Source organism: Protopterus annectens, chromosome 6.part0 (genome assembly GCF_019279795.1).
Source record: "Protopterus annectens isolate FY-2018-M chromosome 6.part0, PAN1.0, whole genome shotgun sequence".
In the NCBI taxonomy this organism is placed as follows: Eukaryota; Metazoa; Chordata; order Ceratodontiformes; family Protopteridae; genus Protopterus; species Protopterus annectens.
This window is the reverse complement of record NC_056737.1, coordinates 873,202,353-873,226,493: the sequence shown is the minus strand read 5'-3', so window position 1 is coordinate 873,226,493 and position 24,141 is coordinate 873,202,353. Positions and strand designations below refer to the sequence as shown.

The following is a 24,141-nucleotide window of genomic DNA, read 5'->3' as shown; positions in this document are numbered from 1 at the left end:
GTTAAATACAGGCAAGCTAGGAATTAAACTAAAAATCCATTTTACAAGACAAAAAACAATGCTACTGTCATTTACAGACAGCAAATCAGAACAATCCTCAGAAGTTCTGTGCAGGTCTAAATCTACTTCGTCCTGGAAAAATGTCTACCCCTATCCCCGCTGTTGGCATTGATAACCCCCCCCCCCCCGAGGATGCTTCAGACAGATTTAACCATTTCTTTACTGAGACAATTCAAGCCCTACCTAGCCAATTACCTCCTAGCTTCCCTGGCCCCGATGGTAGTACCACCCCTATAAACCTACTCTAGTTCAGCTTCCAACCATTGTCCACGTCACTTTTCCATACCTTGATCAAAAAATTAAAACCCACCCCACTCTCTGCTGACCAACTCCCCACTGAGTACCTTCAAAAATCAGCTGATGCGATTGCCTACCCAGTATCAATACTAATTTATCGTACCATAGCAGTGGCTAAAATTCCCACCATTTGGAAAACGTCCTACGTAATCCCACTACTTAAAGGAGGCTCCTCCACTGAATTCTCCAATTATAGGCCGGTAGCTATACTTTCTCCACTTACAAAGATTATGGAAAAATGTATACATGACTCGTGCACCACCTAATCCAGAATCACCTCATGGCAGGTACCAAACATGGCTTCTGTCCACAACACAGCACTAGGTCAACCCTACTAGCTTTTACCAATACCATAAACAGTAACTGTAACAATAATCGCATATCCTCAACCCTTTTCTTGGATCTTTCCAAGGCATTTGACATGGTGGACCACCAACTTTTGATTCATAACCTACAAACTTTCTGTCTAGATTCTGTTGCCCTTCAATGGTTTAAATCCTACCTCAGTGGGAGGCAGCAGGCTGTTCTCTGGCAGAACAAGCTCTCTAACCTATTTCCTAACACCGATGGGAGTACCACAAGGCTACATATTTGGGCCCCTACTGTTTTCCATCATTAATGATTTGTATACGGTCATCCCAAATGTCAGCTGTATCCAATACAATGATGACTCCACCCTGGTTTTCTCAGCTACATCTCCTCCAGATTTGTGGTCTGCTACCCCCCAGTCCACCTTTAATACTATAGAAAACTGGCTCTCTGAATGTTGATTTTTTTACTAAATCCCCAAAAAACTAAAATGTTATTCTCACCAATACAAAGGTATGCTGCTTTTACCATAAATGCAAATAATGGCAATAATCTCCCCTGACCCCTCTACAAAACTATTAGGTGTCATTATTGATAATAACCTAAAATTTGACCTACGTGTAAACCAGTCGATCAGAACCATCAATAAAAAACTTGGGTCACTGTATAAAATAAAACCCTTCCTAACCTCTCCAGCCAAGATTGCCATAGCTTGCTCTCCTGTATTTTCAGCACTTCTGTATGCTTCCCTTTTCTCTCTAATCTAAACAAGACTGTACTTAATAGACTGTCAACCTGTTATAATCACATTACCAGGTTTGCCACTGGCCTGCCTTTTAGGACACACCACTGCATCAAACTTAACCAGCTTGAGTGCCTAGAACTTCCCAATCTAATCCAATATAACCTTCTGATTTTGGCTAATACAATCCTCTATAATCCATATAATACACCGGCACTTAAGTGTTATCACCCCCTATAACAATCCGAGGCTGCTTTGATCCTCAGACTAATTCAGACAATCAGAATTAACAATGCAGCCGGTGATTCCCTCTTTGCAATCTCTGATCTCACTCCCAGCTGATATTACTTTGCTCTTCTCCCTAGGACAATTTAAAACTAAACTCAACATCTGGCACTAAACTGGCTTTGCCACTGCAACAAGCCTGGCTAACGCTCATCATGAATGTGATAAATATATTATACTAGGACCGTCACCAAGGGAGTAACTCTAACCTGTTGAACTTGTCTATTCTTGTCTGCTTATGTATTCTTTGTCAGTACCATATTTGTAATATGTTTTCATTTTGTCTGTTTACCTTGGAGCTTTTCTCCCCAGCCTTCAATGAAAATGGACATGTATCCAGTCGGACTATCCCAGTCAACAAATGTAAAATAAGCATTTTATAGCACAAACACTAATAGACACCTGCTAAACAAAGCAAAACAGTTTCACAGTGCAAATAGACTTAGCATTAAAACTTCTCTTCTGCCCTTGAAACTCACATTCATTAAAATAGCATTGAAACCCACATTCAAAGAAAATGCATCTGGCCCGTGACTGATGTAGATTACCTTTGGGCTGTTTTCAGATCATAAGCCCCTTGCACACTAAACATACATGGGTTCTTGGATGCACCTTCCTGATGTATTAAATTACATTCCTTATGTAATACAGCACAATTGTTAGAGCCCATTTTAAATTTATTGTTTTGAACATTTTTCCAATAAACAGTGGAACAAAGTGCATGAACTAATAATGACAAAACTCCCCACTTCCGAACATTTCCATCATAAAAGTCCACTCAAACTTCTACAGTCCACCAGTATCAGTAAATATGCACAATATCTGCATAAGTAAAAGTTATGTAAATAATTCCACATTAAAGAGATTTGTAAGATCTGTAGCTGTAATGGAAAGTTGCTGCTAGCAAATAACTTAATATTTCATTGTTTCATCTACAAATAGTGCCTGTTGCCATTGAGGAATAAATTGTCTGTTACATTAAAAAATAAATAAATAAGCTAGTAATATTGCTATAGGGAATGGATGGCAAACTTAACAGGTTCATAGTTAGGCATCTCCGCCAAAGAGGGCGTTCTCAGGACTGCAGCATCCACCCCCTTTAAATGTACAGCACAGTCCAGTATCTCCACTCCATCAACATACTTTGGGAGTATAACCCATAGCCTTCTGCATTAAAAGCAAATATTCTACCTGTTGTGCTAATAACAGACAGACTTGGCATAAGCAACACTAAACTGCTCTCCCTTGAAGAACTATGCAGCACAAGAAATCTGGATAAAGCCAAAATTTATTGGGGGAGTGGCAAAAGCCCAAAACCAGGGATACTTCTTAAACATTGCTTGTATAAGGAAAAACTCCAACACCAGGTACGAGACCAACTCCAAAAGGGGCTGGAACTGACTTTGGTATTTAATCGTTCTTCATTTGACTTGTCTTCTTCTGATATATCTTTGCTCAACAGAGGGCTCAATTTTGTACCCTCTCAGTACAGCAGACTCTCGGAGACGCTCTTAGATCTCAGGCTCTTCGCCAGAAGAGCTGCGCTACGACTATTCTTTAATAACACTGTTATTCCACAGGACACTGCCAATTATGTTTTTAAAAAAAGAAGCACTTTTTCACCTACACTACCATCAGATATAGAGTGCTTCGTAAGAATGTGTGAGAAGGATTTTTACACTTTATATGCTGCTAAATATGTGAAAAACAGATTTTTTAACTTAGATAAAGCAGAATATGATTCTTTGAACAATTTAAAATCAAACAGAGAGTTAGTGATTACCAACGCGGACAAGGGAGGGGGAATAGTAGTGTTGGATAGACATGAATATTTAATTAACATAGAGAATAGTCTACAACAGAATAAAACATATCAAGAACTACAGATTGAGGGAGTTAAAAGAATCATTAATAAAGTTAATGCAGAATTATATGATATATTAATGTGCAGACAGGTGAGCCAAGAGATGTTCGATTTTTTATATATCAATGAACCCTTGATACCGACACTGAAAGGTCTGCCCAAGATACATAAACTAATAGAACCACCACCTATGAGACCTATTGTCTCGGGCAGACGATGGGCCACATATAATATCTCCATATTTATAGAGAAGATGTTAAGGCCATTAGTAGACGATACACAACATATTTTGAAAGACACTCAACATCTACTGAGAGACCTAGAATCTTATGATGACACAGAAAAGAAGAATGCAAAACTGTTACTAGTCACCTTGGATGTTCGTGACCTGTTCACCTGTATTCCGAATGATTACGGAACACAGGCAATAAGAGAACTGCTGGTAAAAAACAGCAATTACACAAGGAATAGACAAATATTAATATGTCAGCTACTTGATTTAGTATTAGAATGCAATGTCTTTATATTCCATAAGAGATATTACTTGCAAACATGGGGTGTCGCGATGGGCACCCCATGTGCTAATTCGTACGCAAATTTGGTACTGAATTACTGGGAGCAGGAGCACATCTTTAACAGTAGATGGATGACACATATACGGACATATAAAAGATTTGTAGATGATGTACTTTTGGCCTGGGATGGCACAATTGAAGAACTAAATAATTTTGTTACATACATAGAAGGAACAACATCTTTCCTAAAATTTACATGTGAACACTCATATAAGGAAGTTAATTTTTTGGATTTAACTTTGTATTATGACAGCAACGATAGATTGTCCCATAAATTGTTTAGGAAAACTTGCTGGAGGAATACTCTTTTAGAATATAACAGCATGCATCCAAGATACATGTTTGCAGGCATAGTGAAAGGTCAATTTTCAAGGCTAACTAGACTCTGTAAGGATACAGAAACATTGTCAATAGAAGCCAATAACTTGGAGAAATTATTTATAGAGAGAGGATACAAAAGGAAGCTAGTGAGAGATATTAAGAACTGTGTTATACCAACAGTGAATGAACATACCACTATAAGAACAAGCAGCACTAGAGAAAATGGATATAATGACCGACAATGTTCCAGTTTCTATAAACAGAAACACACAGTTAATTTCACCTTAAAGTATACAAATGACATACAGGAAATCAAGAACATCATTTATAAACACTGGAATATTTTAGGGATCAAAGAAGAAACAAGGAAAGTGGTAGGGGAAAAACCGAATTTTGTATTCAAGACATGTGACAATCTAAAAACTATTTTTGCATACAATTCCAATGAAATTATCCGTACCCAAAATAGAGTAGTCAACCCAATAGGAACATTTCCATGCAAGAAATGTAGCATGTGTCAGCATATAAACTCTGAACAAGAGTTTTACCATCCGTATGGGCACTGTCATTTTAAACCCAAAGATAACTATAACTGTGACTCTATGAATTTAATCTACATGGCCAACTGTGACACATGCTCAGCTTTCTATGTTGGCCTTACGAAGAGGAGATTAAGAGAGCGCATATACAACCATGTATATGACATACGCAAGAGAAATGAATTGAATGCTCTAGCAAAGCACACTATTTTACATCCTGCACATACATTTAAATTTAGGGTTTTACAAACCATTAATTGTAGTCCGAGACTGGGAGACAATGAGAGAGTCCTAGCGATACTGGAAATGGAATGGATTTTTAACACTGGAGCACATAGAACACCAGGCATTAACAACTATGTATCAGTGAAACCATTCCTGGAATAAATCATTTTTTGATTTAAGATAGACAAGCTATTTCAATATTTATATATATATATCTTTTAAGTTGCATTTTTCATCAGCTTCCTACTGCTCACTTTGATACTCTTATCTTTACCATCTATTGCAGATGTTTCTAGACATTATTTTGGTATATTGATAGGCTTATATACCAGCTAGTACATCCCCATGCCATTCTAAACAGAGGCATTATATTGTGTCTTGATAAACTAATAAGAACAAAAATCAAAATAAAAACAAGATAAAATAATACAAGACAGAACTACTTTATAACTTATAGCCTAAAATAGTCCAATTCACGAGACCAATATATTACTCTTGTTGAAGAGACCAGAGACAAATTGCAATATATATTTCTTAAGTCTAGTACACCACTATTAGGCTTAGTGAATGATGTAGGATGAGTTACAGCGACTCATAGTAGAGGTGTCGTCCATCTGAACACTTTATATGTGATTCAGTCTGAAGCATACAGGCTCCTGAATGTCTGACAACTTAATCCACTACAGCAGGGTACAATTAGATAAATATTTAATATTTGATATCAAGAGATGGAGTTAAAGCAAAATATGATAATATGATCAACATTAATGTTTGATAAAATGTGAGCATTTCATATTTTGTAGACATGTCAACTTAACACCTGACATTTGATTAACTAAGTTGTTTCACTATTGTAATACACAGTTTTGATTATTATCTGTACTTTTTCTGAATGAATGACAAGAAAAAAGAGTTGTAATGTGCCTAAATTATCTGGACACAAGTTACAATATATACTTTTAAGTCATATCTAGAAGTTTACACCTCCGATATTTAGTTGTATATTTATGGGATTTATTATTTACTCATTATATTCTATTATATTTTCACACATACAGATGATAGTTTTTACACTATATACATGTTTATATTAATTAATTCATATGAGACTATATATATTAATAGTGATGAAAATACTCACAGAAACCCTATATATATTTGATTATTTGCATATTTATTTATTTATTATTACTATTATTGTTCATGCATTGTTTGATATATGTTATTAATTGAATAGTGATTTATAATTTTTATATATTTTTTAATCAATCCCTCAGTTATATTATTTAGCTATACCTGTTGATTAGTGTCTATATATATGACATTCATATTCATATATATAGGCACATAATGATGTACAAAGATTCAGCAACAGTTTTCGAATAACAGTGCCACCTTTTGACAAAACAAAATGATGGGGGAGCCACAAATTACAGTTCGCTATTTATTCAGCGATACTATGGGATTGCTATATCTCGTTATACACTATGCATATGTTAATTATATAAACTAGATGTAAATGCCCAGAGAGAACAGAAGCACATATATTTATAAACTTCAAGTGAAGCGCTGCACAGTGACTATGAATGATTCTAAGCTATGTATATCCATCTGATAAAATGTATTATTACTAATATTCATGCAATAATGTTGCATTTCACCCAATGACGGTTTGATTTCAGTGACTCTCTGCTACAGTTATGTTTTAATACAGAAATATGCTTAAAAATGGTTTGAACATATTGTTGCATATAAATATATGAATTTTAAGATGTTATATGACAAACCCAAGTGATATGCTGCTTCATTGGTTGAATGTTTTTAGAATTGGACGAGATATCTGACATGTTATCTTATTTTTATTTTTATTTTATCTTATTTTATTTTATTTTATTTTCATATTTATTTGTCTTCTTTAGATGGAATATTTAAGTATATGGAAAGACCACCAGCACTTTAACAATAGTAATGCATTTAAACAATGGAATTGGAAAGCTACGCTATAGCTAGATACCAAATATAAATGTAGAGTTGCACTAAATGTCAAGAATGTTAAATTTGTTATGCGTCTGATTGAGAATCCAATTTAATTAAGACACTGTGTGCAACATAATGCTATATAGTATATTAAAGCTAAATGTGGACTTCATAAACAATAGATGATATCCATATTCTTATAGGGAAGCCTTGCAGCTACTAAATGTAAGAAAATGTTGCTCACTACTGGGTGAGGCTTAAATTGCTTAATTAAATGCATTCAATGAATTTGTCAATTAAGTGATTAGAGATTACAACTAATGATATAAAAACCATTGTACCACACTTATTATTTGATCTGAAGAAGCTTGCAGTTGCAAGTGAAAGCGCTTATCTCGAATTTTTTACCTTGGAATAAAGAGTTTTTTTGTTAAAAGAAGGTGTTTTCGTGGTGTATCCTGGATAGTTCAATTCTGTTGTATTGCTTGTATAATCTTAGAAAAGTTGCTAGAATAAAATGTTTTGCGTTACCATGCATTTCCTGAAAGATAGGAAGACAAATTTAATGGCTATCATTTAGTGAATTCAGTTCTGCTTCAGTTGAGAACTATGGTTAACTAGTTGAATCACATGTGGTGGTGGTATGGGTAGAGAATTTAGGCTCTTGCTCCTTGTACCCAAGGTACAGGGTTTGAGCCTGAGTACCTCTAACCATCAGTGATACCTAACTGGGGCATTTATACACACACCCCACCCACCCACCTTGTTAAATAAGTAAAAGTAGCACATACTTTAACTTTCCTGCAGCACAGCTCTTGGTAAACTGCAGCAGCTGCTGCACACAGTAAAAGTAATAATGTAAATGTTAAACACAAGATCTGAAGTAGGATATTCATTTGTCTGCAACCTGTGGGTTATGGATCCGATATCGGATCCGAACCGGCATAGTTTTCCAGCTATGGATCCAAGCTCTCAGCTCCTCCCCTCACCCATAATGCCCTGCTCTACCCTCATGACCCCAGATCTTGTTTGCCGCGCTGGTAACTAGATGTGGATTTCATAGCTCTCAGCTAAGTAGACTTTTCTTGTTAAAAAATAGAGAATTTTTTCCTTCTTTAACAATTTTTGTGTGAAAGTTGTAGGTTTCCTATTATTATTGACTGTTTTAGTTTAATTTAATTTTCAGTAGTAATTTTATTCCCTCCCCTCGCTGGTACGTAGAGTGTGTGTGAGGCCTGTGTGCTTCTTTATTGTTTAAGTTACTTTCTGTAACTTTAGGTTAAATTTAGAGACTATGGCTGAACAGCCTAAGTCCATATTTTCTAAATGCTCCGAGTGTGGCCATAAGCTCTCACGGCTGATGGCCACACTCGGTGTTAGTGTCTTGGGGTTGAACACCTCACATCTGGTTGTTCCATTTGTGCAGGGTTCAACCCCAGGGCACTGAGGAGCGGAGGTCCAAGCTGGTCTTGGCGGGTCTTTACCGCCGGACTGCCCGACCTCCGCTCCTTCGGGACCCTGCGGCTGCAGTTGTTCCCCTGTGGCACCCCTCCTGCTCCTGGGACTCAAACTCCCGCTCAGGACAGGAGAGGGATGCATCTAAAAGGACGGAGGGAGAAGCACCTGCGGCGGGCCGAGACCTCTGTTTCGCCCCGCCAGCCAAGCTGGCTTCTCCCGGCTTCCTGTCGGTGCGGTCTCCTCCTTCTCGGCCCGGTCACCTGTGTGCTTCTCACCGGGTCCTGAGGAGGAGGAGACCCGATCTCCGTCGAGGCTACCGAGGAGGCATTCCAGGCTCACCTCGGTAGCCTCGCCGAGATCTACCCATAGCTCGATGCTGATCTGGACCGGATGATGAGAAGGTTCATCCAGGCCCAGATGCAGATGGGAGTGCTCTTGCCTCCTCCGGGGAGCTCAACACCCTTTTAAGCCTATTGCTCCTTCTCCGACCCGCTACCCGGGTTCGGAGCAACTGGAGCCGAGCAGCTGAGCCGGGGAGGTCGGAGCCGATAGTACTTGGTACCGGATCCGACCATGCCTCGAGTGCGCCGGATCCGATCTCGGAGCCTGGATCCGAGCCGGATCCGGGGATCAGTGCTCCTTCGGCGCCGTCTGGGTCGGAGCGCACTGTCCTTCGGATCCGAGTGCTTGGCGCCGGCTCCGATCCAGTCTTCGGAGCCGAGGGGGAGCCGATTGTCGGATCCTTGGGTCGAGGTCGGCTCCCCTTCGGCTTTGGATGTAGTGGAGAGGGCTCTGTTGAGGGTCTCGGACCCCCGGCACTTGCTTCGGCTCCGCCCCGCTCCCTCTGCACTGGGCCAGGCTTCCACCATCCGGCCCCTGGGACAGCCCGCTTCTGTGCCCCAAGTTGCTCCCATGGAGGAAATTGCTGCTTGCGAGGAGTCCTCTGACAGCCGCCGAGAGGAGGCTCCTCGCAAGCATACGAGCAAAAGGAGGCACATAGTCTCCCCTGAGTCTCTCACTGAACACACGGACTTCGACGATCGGGAAGGCTCCCCAAGGTCACCCCGAGGATGTCTCCTTCGAGACATCATGGAAATGCTCCGTATTAGGGGGTGGTCTGCCCCAAGTCTTCCTCGGACGAGTCCGTGTTCTTGGAGGCATTCAAACGGGCCCGTCTACCTCTTGGGTGTCCCCTGCCGACCCCTGGTGGACCTTATTACCACCAGGGCGTGGAAGGAACCGGACACCGTGGAGCCAATTCCCAAAAGACCTGATAGAATCCTTAGCCCGCCTTCTGACAGGACCCATTGGAGTAAGGGGCCTCCTGTAGATGCCATGTTGATGGCGGCGCCACAAAGAGGGAACTGGCTCAGGAGAGTCCTCAGTCCACCCACCGAGCAAGGAGTCTCGATGATGGACCGCTTGGGAAGCGGATGTTCAGTTCGGCGACCTTCTCGGTAAGGGCGCTGAACTATTTGGCACATGTTATTCGGATGCAGCGAGACCTTATTAAGGAGTACGCTGCATCCCCCCCTGAGTCCATTTCGGAGGAGGACAGAGCTCTGCACTCCACCAAAATGGCCACTCTTAGGTCAGTCACAAATACTTCTATGCGGCTACTCTCCCATGCTACGGAGGGCGCCGCTAGAGCTGCGGGGACAGGACTGGTCACTAGACGCCAGGCCTGGCTCCGCCACTGCGATTTTTCTGAGCCCTTCAAGGCGTCATTTGCGAACGCCCCCTTTGATGGTTCTGCTCTGTTTGGCAAGACCGTTCGCGAGACGTTGACCCAGAGCGAGAAGGACGGGAAGACGCTGTCTGCCGTCGAACTGGGCTTCTGCACCCCAGAGGCCCTATTCTAGGAACCAAAAGGGTCAGAAGAAGATGTGGTTCGAAGTCGCAGCAGTCCCAGCCTGCTCGGACAACCAGTCCTTCCGTGGCAGAGGAGGACAGGGAGGACGCCGCCCTAGAGGCAGAGGGGCTCCCAGAAACTTCGGGTCCAGGGAACCTTTCTCTGAACGGCCCGCAGCAACCCTGAGGGTTGCCCGACTGCTCTACTCTGGAGGCAGTCGGGGACGCTGGGCACCTAGCGGCATGGGAGTCCATAACATCGGACCGCTGGGTTCTCCAAATCATATCCAGGGATATCGCATTCCTTTCCTTCACCTTCCAAAGTTGAAGTCCCTCCCAGACGTACCACCCGGTCAGGGAGGCCGCTTTGGCAGAAATTGGCCATCTGCTAGAGAAAAGAGCCATCCAGCCCGCTCCCCAGACCAGATCGGATCAGGGTTCTACTCCAGGTTCTTTTAGTGCCAAAAAGACGGGGAACTAAGACCAATCCTAGACCTCTCTCTCTTGAACCTGGCAGTCCCCAAAGAAAAATTCGAATGGTCACTCTACAATCTATTCTCCCCTTCTGGGAGAAGGCCACTGGATGTGCTCGATAGATCTCAAGGACGCGTACTACCACATCCTAATGGACAGACGCCCAGGAGGTTTCTCCGCCTCGGCTGGGAGCCAGTCACTACCAGTTCGGGTCCTTCCCTTTGGTCTCACCACAGCCCCAGGGTGTTTACCAAAGTACTAGCAGTGGTAGCGGCCCACCTGAGGCTTCAGGGGGTGCAGGTCTTTCCCTACCTGGACGACTGGCTCCTTACCGCCCCAACAAGGCATCTACTTCTCTGGCGAGACTCCTTTCTCCATCTTGATCCATTTCTGAGCATCACAATAACTACAAACATTACCAACCTGGCACCCACTCAGCTCTTAGATTTCATAGGGGCCAGACTAGACACAAGGAGTTTACGAGCCTTCCTCACTGCGGACAGAGTTCTAAATCTGCAGCTCCAGGTGCGGGCCATTCTCCATTCATGTTCTGTTCCAGCGGAGTTGGTCCTGAGGGCTCTAGGGTCCATGGCTTCGCCGATAGCACTTCTTCCTCTTGCCAGGCTCAATATGCGATTCTACAGTGGACGCCTTAGTACAGTGGTCATACCTTGCTCTCCCATGCATCATCCCATAGCGATCAGCAAGGCTTGCAAGCGGTCCCTCTTGTGGTGGCTCCACTCTCGATCTCCACGAGGGTCGCCCATTTTGTGCTTCTCCCCTCGCCACGGTGACCACGGACGCCTCCGCCTCGGGTGGGGGCACTTTGGGCCGGACAGTCCAAGGCACGTGGAACGATTCAGAGACCTTACTGCATATCAATGTTCTAGAGATGAGAGCAGTGCTCTTAGCGTTGCTAGCACTTCAGGACTTTCTTCCCTTGGGAACAATTATGCATTCAATCGGACAATATGTCTGTTGTCTGGTACATCAACAAGCAAGGGGGAACAAGGTCTTACCCTCTTTGTCGAGAAGCCATGAGAGTTTGGGAATGGGCAATCTCCACCAATCGCTTTCTCATAGCAACGCACATTCCGGGTCGGTCCAACATCCTAGCGGACAAGCTCAGTCGCACCATTCTGACCCCTTACGAGTGGTCTCTCAATTGTCAAGTAGCGAACGCATATTCGCACGGTGGGAACCCTTCATGCGATCTTTTGCTTCTCCCTCAAACACCAAGTGCGACAGTTTTTTCGCTCTAATACCTCCTTCCGGAGCTACCCCAAGAGACGCTCTGGTGCATGCTTGGCCACCCGGTCTTCTGTATGCCTATCCACCCTTGCCTCTGATGCTGCAAGTTCTTCAGAAAGCCTCTCGGGTGGGTTGCAGAATGATTCTCATTGCTCCATTCTGGCCTCGACAGATCTGGTTCCCCTTCCTAAGGTGTCACTCGGTGAATCCTCCTTGGATTCTAGATCCCATTCGGATCTGATATCCCATCCATCCTGCATTCCTCCTCCGAACCTGGACAACCTGAAGCTGACCGCTGGCTGCTCCAGTTCCACTCTTGATAAGGACTCGGTATTTCTTCACCGTAAAGGCTATTTTGGTGGCGGCTCATAAACCATCCACTAGAAAGGTTTACGAAGCAAATGGAAACGCTTTCTCTGTGTGGGCGGAGCGGCAAGGCCTAGATCCGCTCTCGGTTCCTCTCCCTGTAGTGCTTGATTTTCTAACCTCTCTTTAATGATGGTGCCAGCAGTTCCACAGTCAAAGTTCAACTGGCGGCAATTTCTCACTATCACATTGGTCAAGAGTCTAATCCTCTTATGTCAGCCAAATTGTGCAAAACTTTTCTTAAGGGTACTTTCCTTCTCAGGCCCCCTATAAAGCAAGCAGTTCCTCCTTGGGACCTTTCTTTGGTCCTACAGGCCTTGACCGCCCCTTCGAGCCCGCGGCTACAGTGGATCTCAAATTCTTGTCTTACAAGACAGCCTTTTTGGTAGCCATTACATCAGCCAAGAGAGTTTCTGAACTTCAAGCTTTATCAGCTAAACCTCCTTACTTGGTTTTTTATCCGGACCGTGTCTCCCTCAGGACCAACCTGTCCTTCCTTCCTAAAATCGCTTCTGAAGCAAACATCAATCAATCCATTAACCTCCCTGTTTTCTTCCCTAAGTATGAAAACAAAGGTGAATATAGGCTACACTCACTAGATGTTCACAGGCAACTAAGATTTTATCTCAACAGGACAGCTGGTCATAGGCAATCCGACCAGCTGTTTATTTCCTTTGCAAAATTCAATTTGGGCAAGCCAATTTCTAAAGTTTCTCTGTCCCGCTGGATTTCACAGTGCATTTTATTGGCTTATCAAGCCAGGAAGGCCCGCACCGAGGGTGTTCATGCCCATTCAACCCGGTCAGTATCTACCTCGGCAGCCTTCAAGGCTAGGATTCCTCTAGATGATATTTGTGCAGCAGCCACGTGGGCTTCATCTCATACATTTATTTCTCACTATAAGTTGGATCTTGCATCTAGGGGTAGAGCATCCTTTGGCTCCGGTGCTCGGAATATCCTTCCATGATGGCCGCCCAAGATTCAGGTAGCTGGGGACTCTGTCCCACAGGTTGCAGACAAATGAATATCCTACTTCAGATTTAGAAGTTATGTACTCACCATAACGCTCCATCTGAGTAGGTGTATTCATTTGTCTGCAACCATCCCGCCCTCCTATGCCCCTGGCCTTTCAGTTTCCTGCATATTCCTTGTTACCCTTTTGAGGGTATTGTTGCTTTGGCAAACTCGATCTGAGGTCATGAGGGTAGAGCAGGGCATTATGGGTGAGGGGAGGAGCTGAGAGCTTGGATCCATAGCTGGAAAACTATGCCGGTTCGGATCCGATATCGGATCCATAACCCACAGGTTGCAGACAAATGAATACACCTACTCAGATGGAACGTTATGGTGAGTACATAACTTCTAATTTCTCCTGCCTGCAGCTGTGTAAATAATAAGATAAAAGTAGTTGCCATTACAATCGGAGGAGCCAATGTTTCTCCTAGACACACATCTGCAGTCGTGCCGTTACACACAGTTTCTCCTGCAGCTGTTAAATAAGTAAATAAAAGAAGTTCTCCTGCAGCTGTTAAATAGTTACATTTTTTACCTGGAGGAGGAGCCGAGCCGGGGAAGAAAGATTTGCTGCCGAATAAGTAAAAAGTTTCTCCTGCCTGCTGCTGTGTAAATAAAAGAAGCTGCCGTTAAAAGTTGTGCTGTCAGACCGGTCTGCAGAAGCCAAAGTCATCACGCATGCCCTGCATGTGATGTCAGTAGTAAATTCAGAAATTAAAGGGGCCAGGTGGGAATTTGTGGCACCCCAATAATTTGCCCTTTAAACCAGTATTTACCAAGTAATTCAGTATGGTTGAGGGGTATGCTCTTGTCCAAGAGATCCTATCTCTCTCTCTATCCTGCATCCATTTCCTCAGCAGGTCCAAGCTCTGATCCCATCAGACCCATTTCACAGGGACAGCCAGTGCCATCTAGCATCCATACCTTTCCCTTGCAGGAACTTCCTGTCTCTTTTGTTACCTCCCCAGAGAATTCTACTCAGGAGGTTCCCTTTAAGGGAATGTGCAGAAGGCACATAGATTCACCATTGGAGTCTGTCATAGAGGATGCTGACTTCAAAGGGGAAGGGTCCCCAAGATCAGCACCTGATGTCTTATTCAGAGACATTATGGGGGATCCTTAAGCAGAAAGGTGGTTGGTCCTCAGACAGTACTTCCCAGGAGGAGTCAGTATTTCTGGAAGCTTTTGGTTCTGGCCCAGCTATGTATTGGGCGTCTCCTCTGGCTGACTAGCTTTTTGACCTAGTCTCCCGCTGGATATGGAAGTCACTGGAATCTTTTGAACTAGTCCCCATTGTCCAGACAAGATTTTGGCACCACCAAAAGACACTGGGGCAGAAAAGTCGTGTTGATGTTGCAGTGGCAGTCACAAAAAAAGAGCTAGCTGAGCAGAGCTTGACAGAGTTGGAAAGCATACATTTGCATCAGCGACCTTTGCCTTGGGGTCCCTGAATTGTTTAGAGCATTTTACAAGATTGCAGAAGGATTTGGCCAAGGAGCTCTCCAAATCCCTCTTGGAGTCCATGTCTGTACAGGACTATAAAAGATCATTCTCTCAATTAGCCACTCTCTTGTCCATTTCTGTCTGAGGTCGATACCGCCTGCTTCAAAGGGTACCTCACAGGCTGCTTGTTTAGGCATTGCCATACGGAGACATCATTGGAAACAGTTATGTGAGTTTGTGGAGCTTTTCACATCGTCTTTCATCAATGCCCCTTTTGATGGAACATACATGTTTGGTCTTTCTGTTAAACGCTCTCCTGCAGTGAACAGGAAGGAAAGACCATATCTGCCATATGAGTTTGTCTACCCCTCAATTCTTTTCCCGGATTCAGAGGGGTTAAGAAAATGTGGATGTCCTTCAAGAATGCGACTGCAGTCCTGACATATGGGTTGTCCTGTCTCAGGCAGCCCCTTGGTCGGCCGGATTCCAAAGTCTGGGTCCGGCGTCGGCTGATGTCGCCTCCTCCCCGACGTCACAGCGGCTGGAGTATAAAGGCATCCGCCGACGCCATCTTCTTCAGTCTTTCTTGCCGCGCAGTGCCCGAAGCAGAAGCAGTTCGCAAGTGCCGGTCGGTCAGCTCCTGTGTTTCAGTTACCGAAGTCATCTAAAAGCTAAGTACCCCATTGGGGAACATTTATTCTTGCCTCAGCCAATGTCAGAAAAAATTGAAAAAGTAAATAATTGTTTGTCTTGTGGTAAACAAATACCTCATAAGGACTTCCATTCTTACTGCCTCCCTTGCCTGGGCCCAGACCACGATGTCTCAGCCTGTGCTTGCTTTAATAAGCGCACACTCAGGCGCCGGGCAGAATTTGCCTAAGACTTTTTTGGCGAATCTTTCGCGTATATCATGCCGTCGGAACAACCGACAACACAAACTACCAAAAACGCAAGGACCGGGACCGACATCCTCGGCCCGCGTCTTCCACCGATACCATGCCTAAGCCCTCCGCGAGTGCATCGGTCCCTTCAGAAGCGGTAATTCCACCGCCCCAGGCCGACGACATCGCGTTAATGCGTTCTTTGGTCCTGGAGACCACAACGGTGCCGGTTGTTGATTTTCCACCAGAAACCGAAGCTCTAGATTTACCCGACACCATTCCTGTGGACAGGGTTACCCCTGCATGTGGGGCAGCTTGGCCTCCGGTATCCATGTCCATCAAGGCCTTTGCATGTGCCATGGCTGCCAGCCAGGCCAAGGCCCATCCTAAAGCTACTGTTCAGGGCCCCTCTTCTGATAGACAGATCATGACTCTTGCTGCAGATCTAATCTCTCTTATCAGGGGGTCTCAGCCGCACCCAGACAGAGGTTCTCAGCCGCCTGCAGATAAAAGGCCTAGAACTGAGCAGACAGACACCCTCTCTTCAGATGAAGCCTCTGGGGATTCAGAGCACTCAGATACTCAGGAAGAATCCTTCCAGGCCTATGAGGACTCGGATGCTGAGGATTCAATTCCCTCGGCCTCTCCTCCAGAGGATATTTCTTTTGGTGAAGTACTCCATTCCATGAGAGAACATTTTCAGTGGCAGGGTCAGGAATTTTCTGACTCCAGGAAAAGGCTACGTACCTTCCTTAAGCTACCCCAACACAGGCCTTTAGCTATTCCTCCAGTGCTGGATGTCCTTGATGTATACTCAGACTCCAGTGCTTCGCCTGATTCTCTCCCTCCTGCTCCTGTCAAGCCTGACCGATATTACAGGGTCCCTGAAATCCATAAGCATCTCTTTAAGGCCCACTCTGTGGATCTAGAAACTATTTCACAGGGCCCCAAGGCAGTGGCTACTTCCTCGGCCAAAAACCCTCTGCCCGCTGACAGGGAAGCTAGGTCCCTGGAGAGATGGGGCAAAAAAGTTTATACCTCTTCCACCCTTGCCATGAGGTCTCTCAGCTGCTTTTTTCACATGTTTCAGTACCAGGATTACTTAATGGATGATTTGCAGAAACAGTTAGCCTCTCCTGAGCCTATAGATAGAAAGGCATTGCAGGATCTGGTTCATAACACTCAGCAGGTTAGCAATCATTTTCTTCAGTGTGGTTATGATGCATTGGAGGCTTCATGTAGGGCAGCCATGACAGGGGCCGTCATTCGTAGACATGTTTGGTTGAAAGAACAGCCCCTGCCAGACCATGTTAAAGTTAAGCTCCTTGATGCACCTCTGGAAAAACAGAAGCTTTTTGGTGCTAATGCACAGGATGTGCTATTGAGGAAAAGGCTAAATCCGTACATACTGTCAAGGATTTCCTCCAGGTTTAGCCCCCCAGATTCAGCAGGAGTTGGCCTTCAAAGAATTGGTCCTTTCCGGACTCAGACAAGGTACAAAGGGGGAAAGAACATGCATGCTCGAGGTAGAGGGCAATACCGAGGCTCCTACAGGGGCAGCCAATGGCAACCACCAAATCAGAGAAGTGGTGCAGGGAGTTCACCTGCACCACAAGGACAACCACAATGACTTGACTTTCACTCCCCCTACCAAGGCTCAAAGAGAAGCACCTCTAGGCGGAAAATTATCCTTATTCTCAAAGAACTGGCACATTTTAACCAAGGACAAATGGATTCTGGACATAATAGACAGAGGCTACAGGTTCCACTTCCACATCTTACCAACGAGACAAGGCATGCCAAACCTGCCACTAAATCAAAGGGCAGAGGCTCTTTTACAAGTTTCAAAGCTGTTACAAATAAAAGCTATAGAAAAGGTTCCTCCTCTGGAACAAGGCCAGGGATTCTACTCAAGGCTGTTCCTTGTTCCAAGAAAAGAAAAGCAATGGAGGCCTATACTGGACTTGTCCGTTCTAAACACTTTTCTTATTGTGCCAAAATTCAAAATGCTGACATTACATCAACTCCTTCCCATGCTGGGCAAGGGGTCTTGGCTGGTTACTCTGGACCTCAAGGCGGCATACCTGCATGTCCCAGTCAGACACAGATGCAGAAGATACCTCAGATTTCTTGCAGGAACAGAGCATTATCAATTCTCAGCATTGCCGTTTGGCTTATCTACTGCGCCAAGAGTGTTCACGAAATGCCTGGCATCAGTAGTTGCACATTGCAGACTCCAAGGGATTCAAATATACCCTTACCTGGATGACTGCTTCATACAAGCAGACAACAAACAAACCTTGGTAAAAAACTTGGACTATGTCATTCAGTTGCTACAAGCTTTGGGATACACAGTCAACACTCAAAAATCAAGACTACTGCCATCCCAAAAGATTATTTTTCTAGGAGCAAACCTGGACACACAATCACAAATGGCTTTCCTCACAGAGGAGAAACAACAGCATTTACCAGATTACTTCAAAAGCCTAGCAAAAGTTACCCAGCTGACCGCAAGGAAGATCCTGCAGGCCCTGGGTTTCATGGCATCTTGCATTCTTCTGATCCCTCTGGCAAGACTACACATGAGAAAGCTACAATGGTACCTAAAAAGCTTATGGTCTCAACACAGCCACAACCTAGAAGACGTAATACCACTCATCCCATGCCTGCAAAGGGAATTTTTGTGGTGGACTCAAGCAAGCCATTTAAACCAAGGCATGCCTTTCAACAAGGTTCAAGCAAGTCAAACCATTACAACAGACGCCTCAGATCATGGATGGAGGGCACACATGGAGGACAGATGCATTCAAGGTCAATGGACTCCCACGGAAATGCCTTTGCACATAAATCAGAAAGAGATGTTGGCAGTGATACATGCAATAGAAGTTTTTGGCAAATCTCTTCAACAGGGCCATCTGCTAATAAGGACAGACAACACCACGGTCATGTGGTATATAAACAAACAAGGAGGCACTCGCTCGTATCCCCTCTGCAGACTAACAATGGCTCTTTGGGAAAAATCCCTGAAACTGAACATTCATTTGCAATCCCAGTTTGTTCCGGGCAAGGACAATGTTCTGGCGGACAGGTTGAGCAGAGATTTCTTGGATCCACACGAATGGATGCTGCATCCACACATTTTCTCACAAATAACTGCATGGGGAAGACCAGACATAGATCTCTTTGCTTCTCATCACAATCACCACCTGGACAGATTCTGCTCAAGGACGCACCATCCTCTAGCCTGGAGAACGGATGCTCTCTCCTTCAGCTGGAATGCCCTAAAAATCTATGCATTCCCTCCTCTACCACTACTCTCCAAGGTGTTACTGAAGATCAAAGCAGAGCAACCAAAGGGAATATTGATAGCTCCAGATTGGCCGAGGCAGCATTGGTATCCCTTGCTACTGAGCATAACTCAAACCAAACCATGGCCCTTGCCCCAATGGCCATTGCTCCTAACTCAACACAATTACAGGACTGTTCATCAAAACCTGCAAACATTACAACTGACAGCTTGGAGGGTTACATGACTTTGCCCCATGTACCTCTCTCCGAAAAGGTTCAGGAAATCCTGCTGGAAGCACGCAGACCTTCCACCAGAAAAACCTACTCGGCCAAATGGAAGAGATTCATCATCTGGAATACCACAAAGGGCCAGGATGCATTAGTAATGAGCAAACCTCAGATATTAGAATACTTGACAGAAATGTTTCATAGTGGCCTCTCATATTCTTCCATTAAAATTCATGCTTCAGCAATTTCAGCAAATTACAACTGTGACCCACCTGTGTTTTCTCATCCCTTGTTAAGACAGTTTCTAAGAGGGATAAAGAATATCAAACCTCCCAGAAAACTACCAGTTCCTGCATGGGACCTCAACTACGTCTTGGAAAAAATTAACTCTTCCTCCTTTTGAACCAGCAGCATCTTCAGAAATGCAATTTCTCTCCTGGAAAACAGTCTTCCTGTTGGCAGTTACCTCAGCAAGAAGGGTCTTGGAGATACAGGCCCTCATGGCAGTACCTCCCTTTCTCATCTTTCATCAGGACAGAGTTTCTCTAAGGACCAGTCCTTCATTCATGCTAAAAGTGATATCCAGGGTGTCTCTAAATCAAGCAATTCTCCTGCCTACCTTCTTCCCCAATCCTCAAAATAAAGGGGAAAAGCTGCTACATACTTTGGACATACACAGACAACTACGCTACTACTTGGACAGAACAAAGACCACCAGGAAGTCTGACCCAACTATTTGTAGCCTATGCTGCCGGAGTGCAAGGAAAGGCAGTCTCCAAACAAACAATTTCAAAATGGATTGGACACTGCACCAGATTCTGTCCTTCCATGGAAAGGGTGTGCCAGCCAATATTAGGCCACACTCAACCAGAGCTATAGCCACATCCACAGCTTTTCTAAGAGGAGTGGCTACAAAGGACATTCTAGAGGCTGCTACATGGAGCTCCGTGCATACATTTACCAGACACTACAACCTGCCTTTATACTCTAGATCCCGAGCAGGCTTTGCATCTGCAGTCCTGCAGGGTCTTTTTGCTACATCATCCCTAGCATAGATCCTACCACTCTCAGCTTGGCTATGGTATTCAACCCATATGTCAGGACTGCAGTTGCATTCTTGAAGGACATAGTACAGTTTTGTACCTACCATAAATATAGATGTCCGATAGATATGCAACTGCAGTCAGGTTTTCCCTCCCTCCTACCCCACTGCTTTTTTCCCTTGGGTCCATTCCCCCTCTCCTTTTCAGCTGGGGTTATCTATTATGGTGTATCTGTTTATTACTGTTGTGTATGTCTGAAATTTTTTGCTTATCCATTCACAAATTTAGCCTTCCTTGGAGGGCACCTGGCATCTGGGGCAAGAAACACTGAAGAAGATGGCGTCGGCGGATGCCTTTATACTCCAGCCGCTGTGACGTTGGGGAGGAGGCGACATCAGCCGACGCCGGACCCAGACTTTGGAATCCGGCCGACCGAGGGGCTGCCTGAGGCAGGACAACCCATATGTCAGGACTGCAGTTGCATATCTATCGGACATCTACATTTATGGTAGGTACAAAACTGTACTTTCCATAAATCCCAGGGATCTTTCCAGGAATCATGCGAGGACAACTTCTTCAAAGGCAGAGAGGGGGGTTCAAATGGAATATGCTATCCTCCTGGCAGAGGGGGCCTCCAAAACCAGGGTTTCTGAGATTCCTTTATGGATAGACCCACTCAGTGCTGATGAAAGGTTACCTGACTGCTTACCTCTACAAGCATTTGGAGGGTGCTTATCCTTTTACCCAGATGCCTTGGGCTTTATACCAAAAGATCCTTGGTTGGTAAAAATAATGTCCAGAGGTTATTTCATACCATTTTTCCAGATTTCCCCAAACAAAAGAAGAAAGCTTCCCAGTGTTTTGTCCAGTCACAGAAAAGCTACAGATGAAGATATTCAGAAACTGCTGGGTAAGAGAGTCGCCCAGGAGATCTTGCCAGACCAAAGAGGATTTGGAACTTACTAAAGGTCCTTTTTAGTGCCAAAGAAGACGGCGGAGCTGAGACAAGTTTTGGATCTAAGCAATCTGGACCATTTTGTAAGGAAATCAAAGTTCCGAGTGGTCAGGGTTCAGTCTATTCTGCCCTTTTTACTCAAGGACAATTGGATGTGCTCAATCTATCTTCAGGTTTTTTACTTTCACATCAGAATGAACAGACACTCCTGAAGATGCATGCTCTTTTGGTTGGGAGGCAGCCATTATCAGTTCAGATCCCTGCCCTTTGGTCTCATCCTCAGCCCCTGGGATTTTTACCAAGTGTATGGCAGTGGTAGCAGCTCTCTTGAGACTGCTAGGATTCCTAGTGTTTCCATATTTAGATGACTGGCTCCTCGCCACCCCAACTAGGCATCTTCTAGAACAGTACAGGGGCTATTTTCTATGTCAACTACTAGGCTTTGCTGTCAAGATTTCAAAATCCAAACTGCAGGCAGTACAGAGCCTGGAGTTCAAAGGTGCCCCGTTAAACACAAGTCTTCAGATTGTTTTTCTGCCTGTTCATTGTGTCGATGTAATAAAGTTTCAGGTTCAGCAAGTTCTTGTTCATCCTACCTTCCCAGCCATCTTTATCCTTCAGGCTGTATAGGTTCAATAACACCGGCTCTAGTTTTAGTTCCCTTAGCAAGTTTCTATATGCAAGTTCTCTAATGGACTCTTGCTGTTCAGTGGTCTGCTCTGCGACATCTTGTATCCTTCCCAGTCAAACTCACTTGGTATGCAGAAACCATCTTTGTTGGTGGATTCATTCGGTTGACACTTAATTGGGCTGCCCTTTCATTTCATCTCCTCCAGTGGCCATGGTAACCACTGATGCCTCTCAACTAGGTGGGGAGGGGGACAGAATTTTTTTAGGAAGGACAGTACAAGACACGTGGTCCCGTCAAGAGACCAGTTCACACATCAAGGTCTTAGAGATGAGAACAGTCCCATTAGCATTTCAGGCATTTCAAGGTGTTCTTCCTCTGGGGGACTTTGGCGATTCAGACCAAACATGTCCGTAGTCTGGTACATCAACAGATAAGGAAGAACCTGATTTTACCTCCTCTGTCGAGAAGCTATGAGTGTATGGCAGTGGGTGATAGCCAGCTGCTTTCAAGTGGCGATGCATATTCTCAGGAAATCCAGCTTTTTAGTGGACAAATTCAGCAGATCCATTCTAATACTTCACGAGTGGTGTATTAGTCAGTGGAGGAGAAGGTTTTCCATTGTTGGGGCCAACCTTGCTGTGACCTCTTTGCATCTGCCCACAAGGACAAGTGCAACAGGTATTTTGCCCCAACTCTCCTCAGTAGGGGCCACTGAGAGATGCTGTAGTCCACATTTGGCCCTCTGGTCTTCCTTACTCCTAACCCCCCCCCCCCCCCCGCTACTGTTGATTCCAAAATTCTTATAGAAAGCATGTCTGTTAAAGAGTTCAGTTATCCTCCTTCACCTTTTTGACCTTGCCAGGCATGGATCTCCTTCCTGTGGTCTCATTTTCATTATCCTCCATGGATACTAGACCCCATTCCAGAGCTTCTCTCGCATCCCAGTATCTTAGGCCTTAAACTAATCAAATGATTTCTCCAATTCCATTAATAGCTAGACAGCTCAGGCTTTCCTCCCTTATTTGTTATATACTTTTGTTTTCCCAGACAGCTACTTCTAGGAAGATTTATAGGAGTAAATAGTGAACATTTTCAGTCTGGGACCTTTAAAGGAGATTGACCTTTTTACAGCTCCTGTTTCTTTGGTTTTGGGAGTTTTTAGCTTCTCTTTTTCAAGAAAGTGCTTGTTTTTTTCCATAAAATAAAGTCAGCAGCCATATCAAATAATCATTTAGGAGAGAACGCTATCTCTTTAGCTTCTTCCAAATTATACAAGGCATTGCTAAAGGGCACTTTCTTACTCAGGCCTTTTATGAAAGATCTGTCACCTCCATGGGATTTGACATTTGTACTTCAGAGGTTGTCGCATCATCTTTGAACCTTCAGCCAAAACTGATTTAAAATTCTTGTCTTGGAAAACAGCATTTTAGTAGCTATTACAGCTGCAAGGAGATTTCCGAACTTCAGGCTCTCACCCATATCTCCTTGCACTGTTTTTCACAAAGCTACTTTATGGACCAAACCATCCTTCTACCCAACAATAGCTTTGAATTGAATATCAAACTATTCATTTGCCTCTCGTCTTCACTCATTTTTCAAATGAGGGAGAGTACGTGCCCCATCTTTCAGGTGTACATGGACAATTATGTTTCTGTTTACACAGGACAGAGGATTTCACGAAAATAGACCAGTTTTTCTTTTTCACTGAACAGACTGGGATCACCAGCTTCTAAAGTTACTCTGGCCAAATGGATTACTGATTGCATTTCTTTTGTATATTCTCAGCAAGGTCTCTCCCTATCGACCTCCTAAGTCACATTCAACTACATCCATGGCCGCTTCTGCCTTTTGGTCTAGAGCTTTGATAATTTGCGCAGCAGCTACCTGGTCTAATGAATCATACCTTTATTGCGCATATGTTGAGGAAGAATGAAAACGACAACATCAGATATTAGTTATGTACTCAACATAATTGTGCATCTGTGTTGTCTATTTTCTTCAATTCCCCACTCTCTCCTTCCCTCTTCCTGTTATCTCATGGACCTTTTGGAACCTTTTAGTTCT

The 24,141-nt window shown here is 44.2% G+C and overlaps 1 protein-coding gene across 1 annotated transcript in view; it reads left to right on the top strand.

The window, feature by feature from the left end:
* The window catches only part of DYNC1H1 (dynein cytoplasmic 1 heavy chain 1), a 3,754,902-nt gene that overhangs the window by 2,042,949 nt on the left and 1,687,812 nt on the right, over positions 1-24,141 (top strand). The window contains exon 53 of the mRNA XM_044073590.1: positions 3,274-5,352. Within this exon, the coding sequence (XP_043929525.1) occupies positions 3,274-5,352 (2,079 nt within the window). The remainder of the gene's footprint in view (positions 1-3,273; positions 5,353-24,141) is intronic.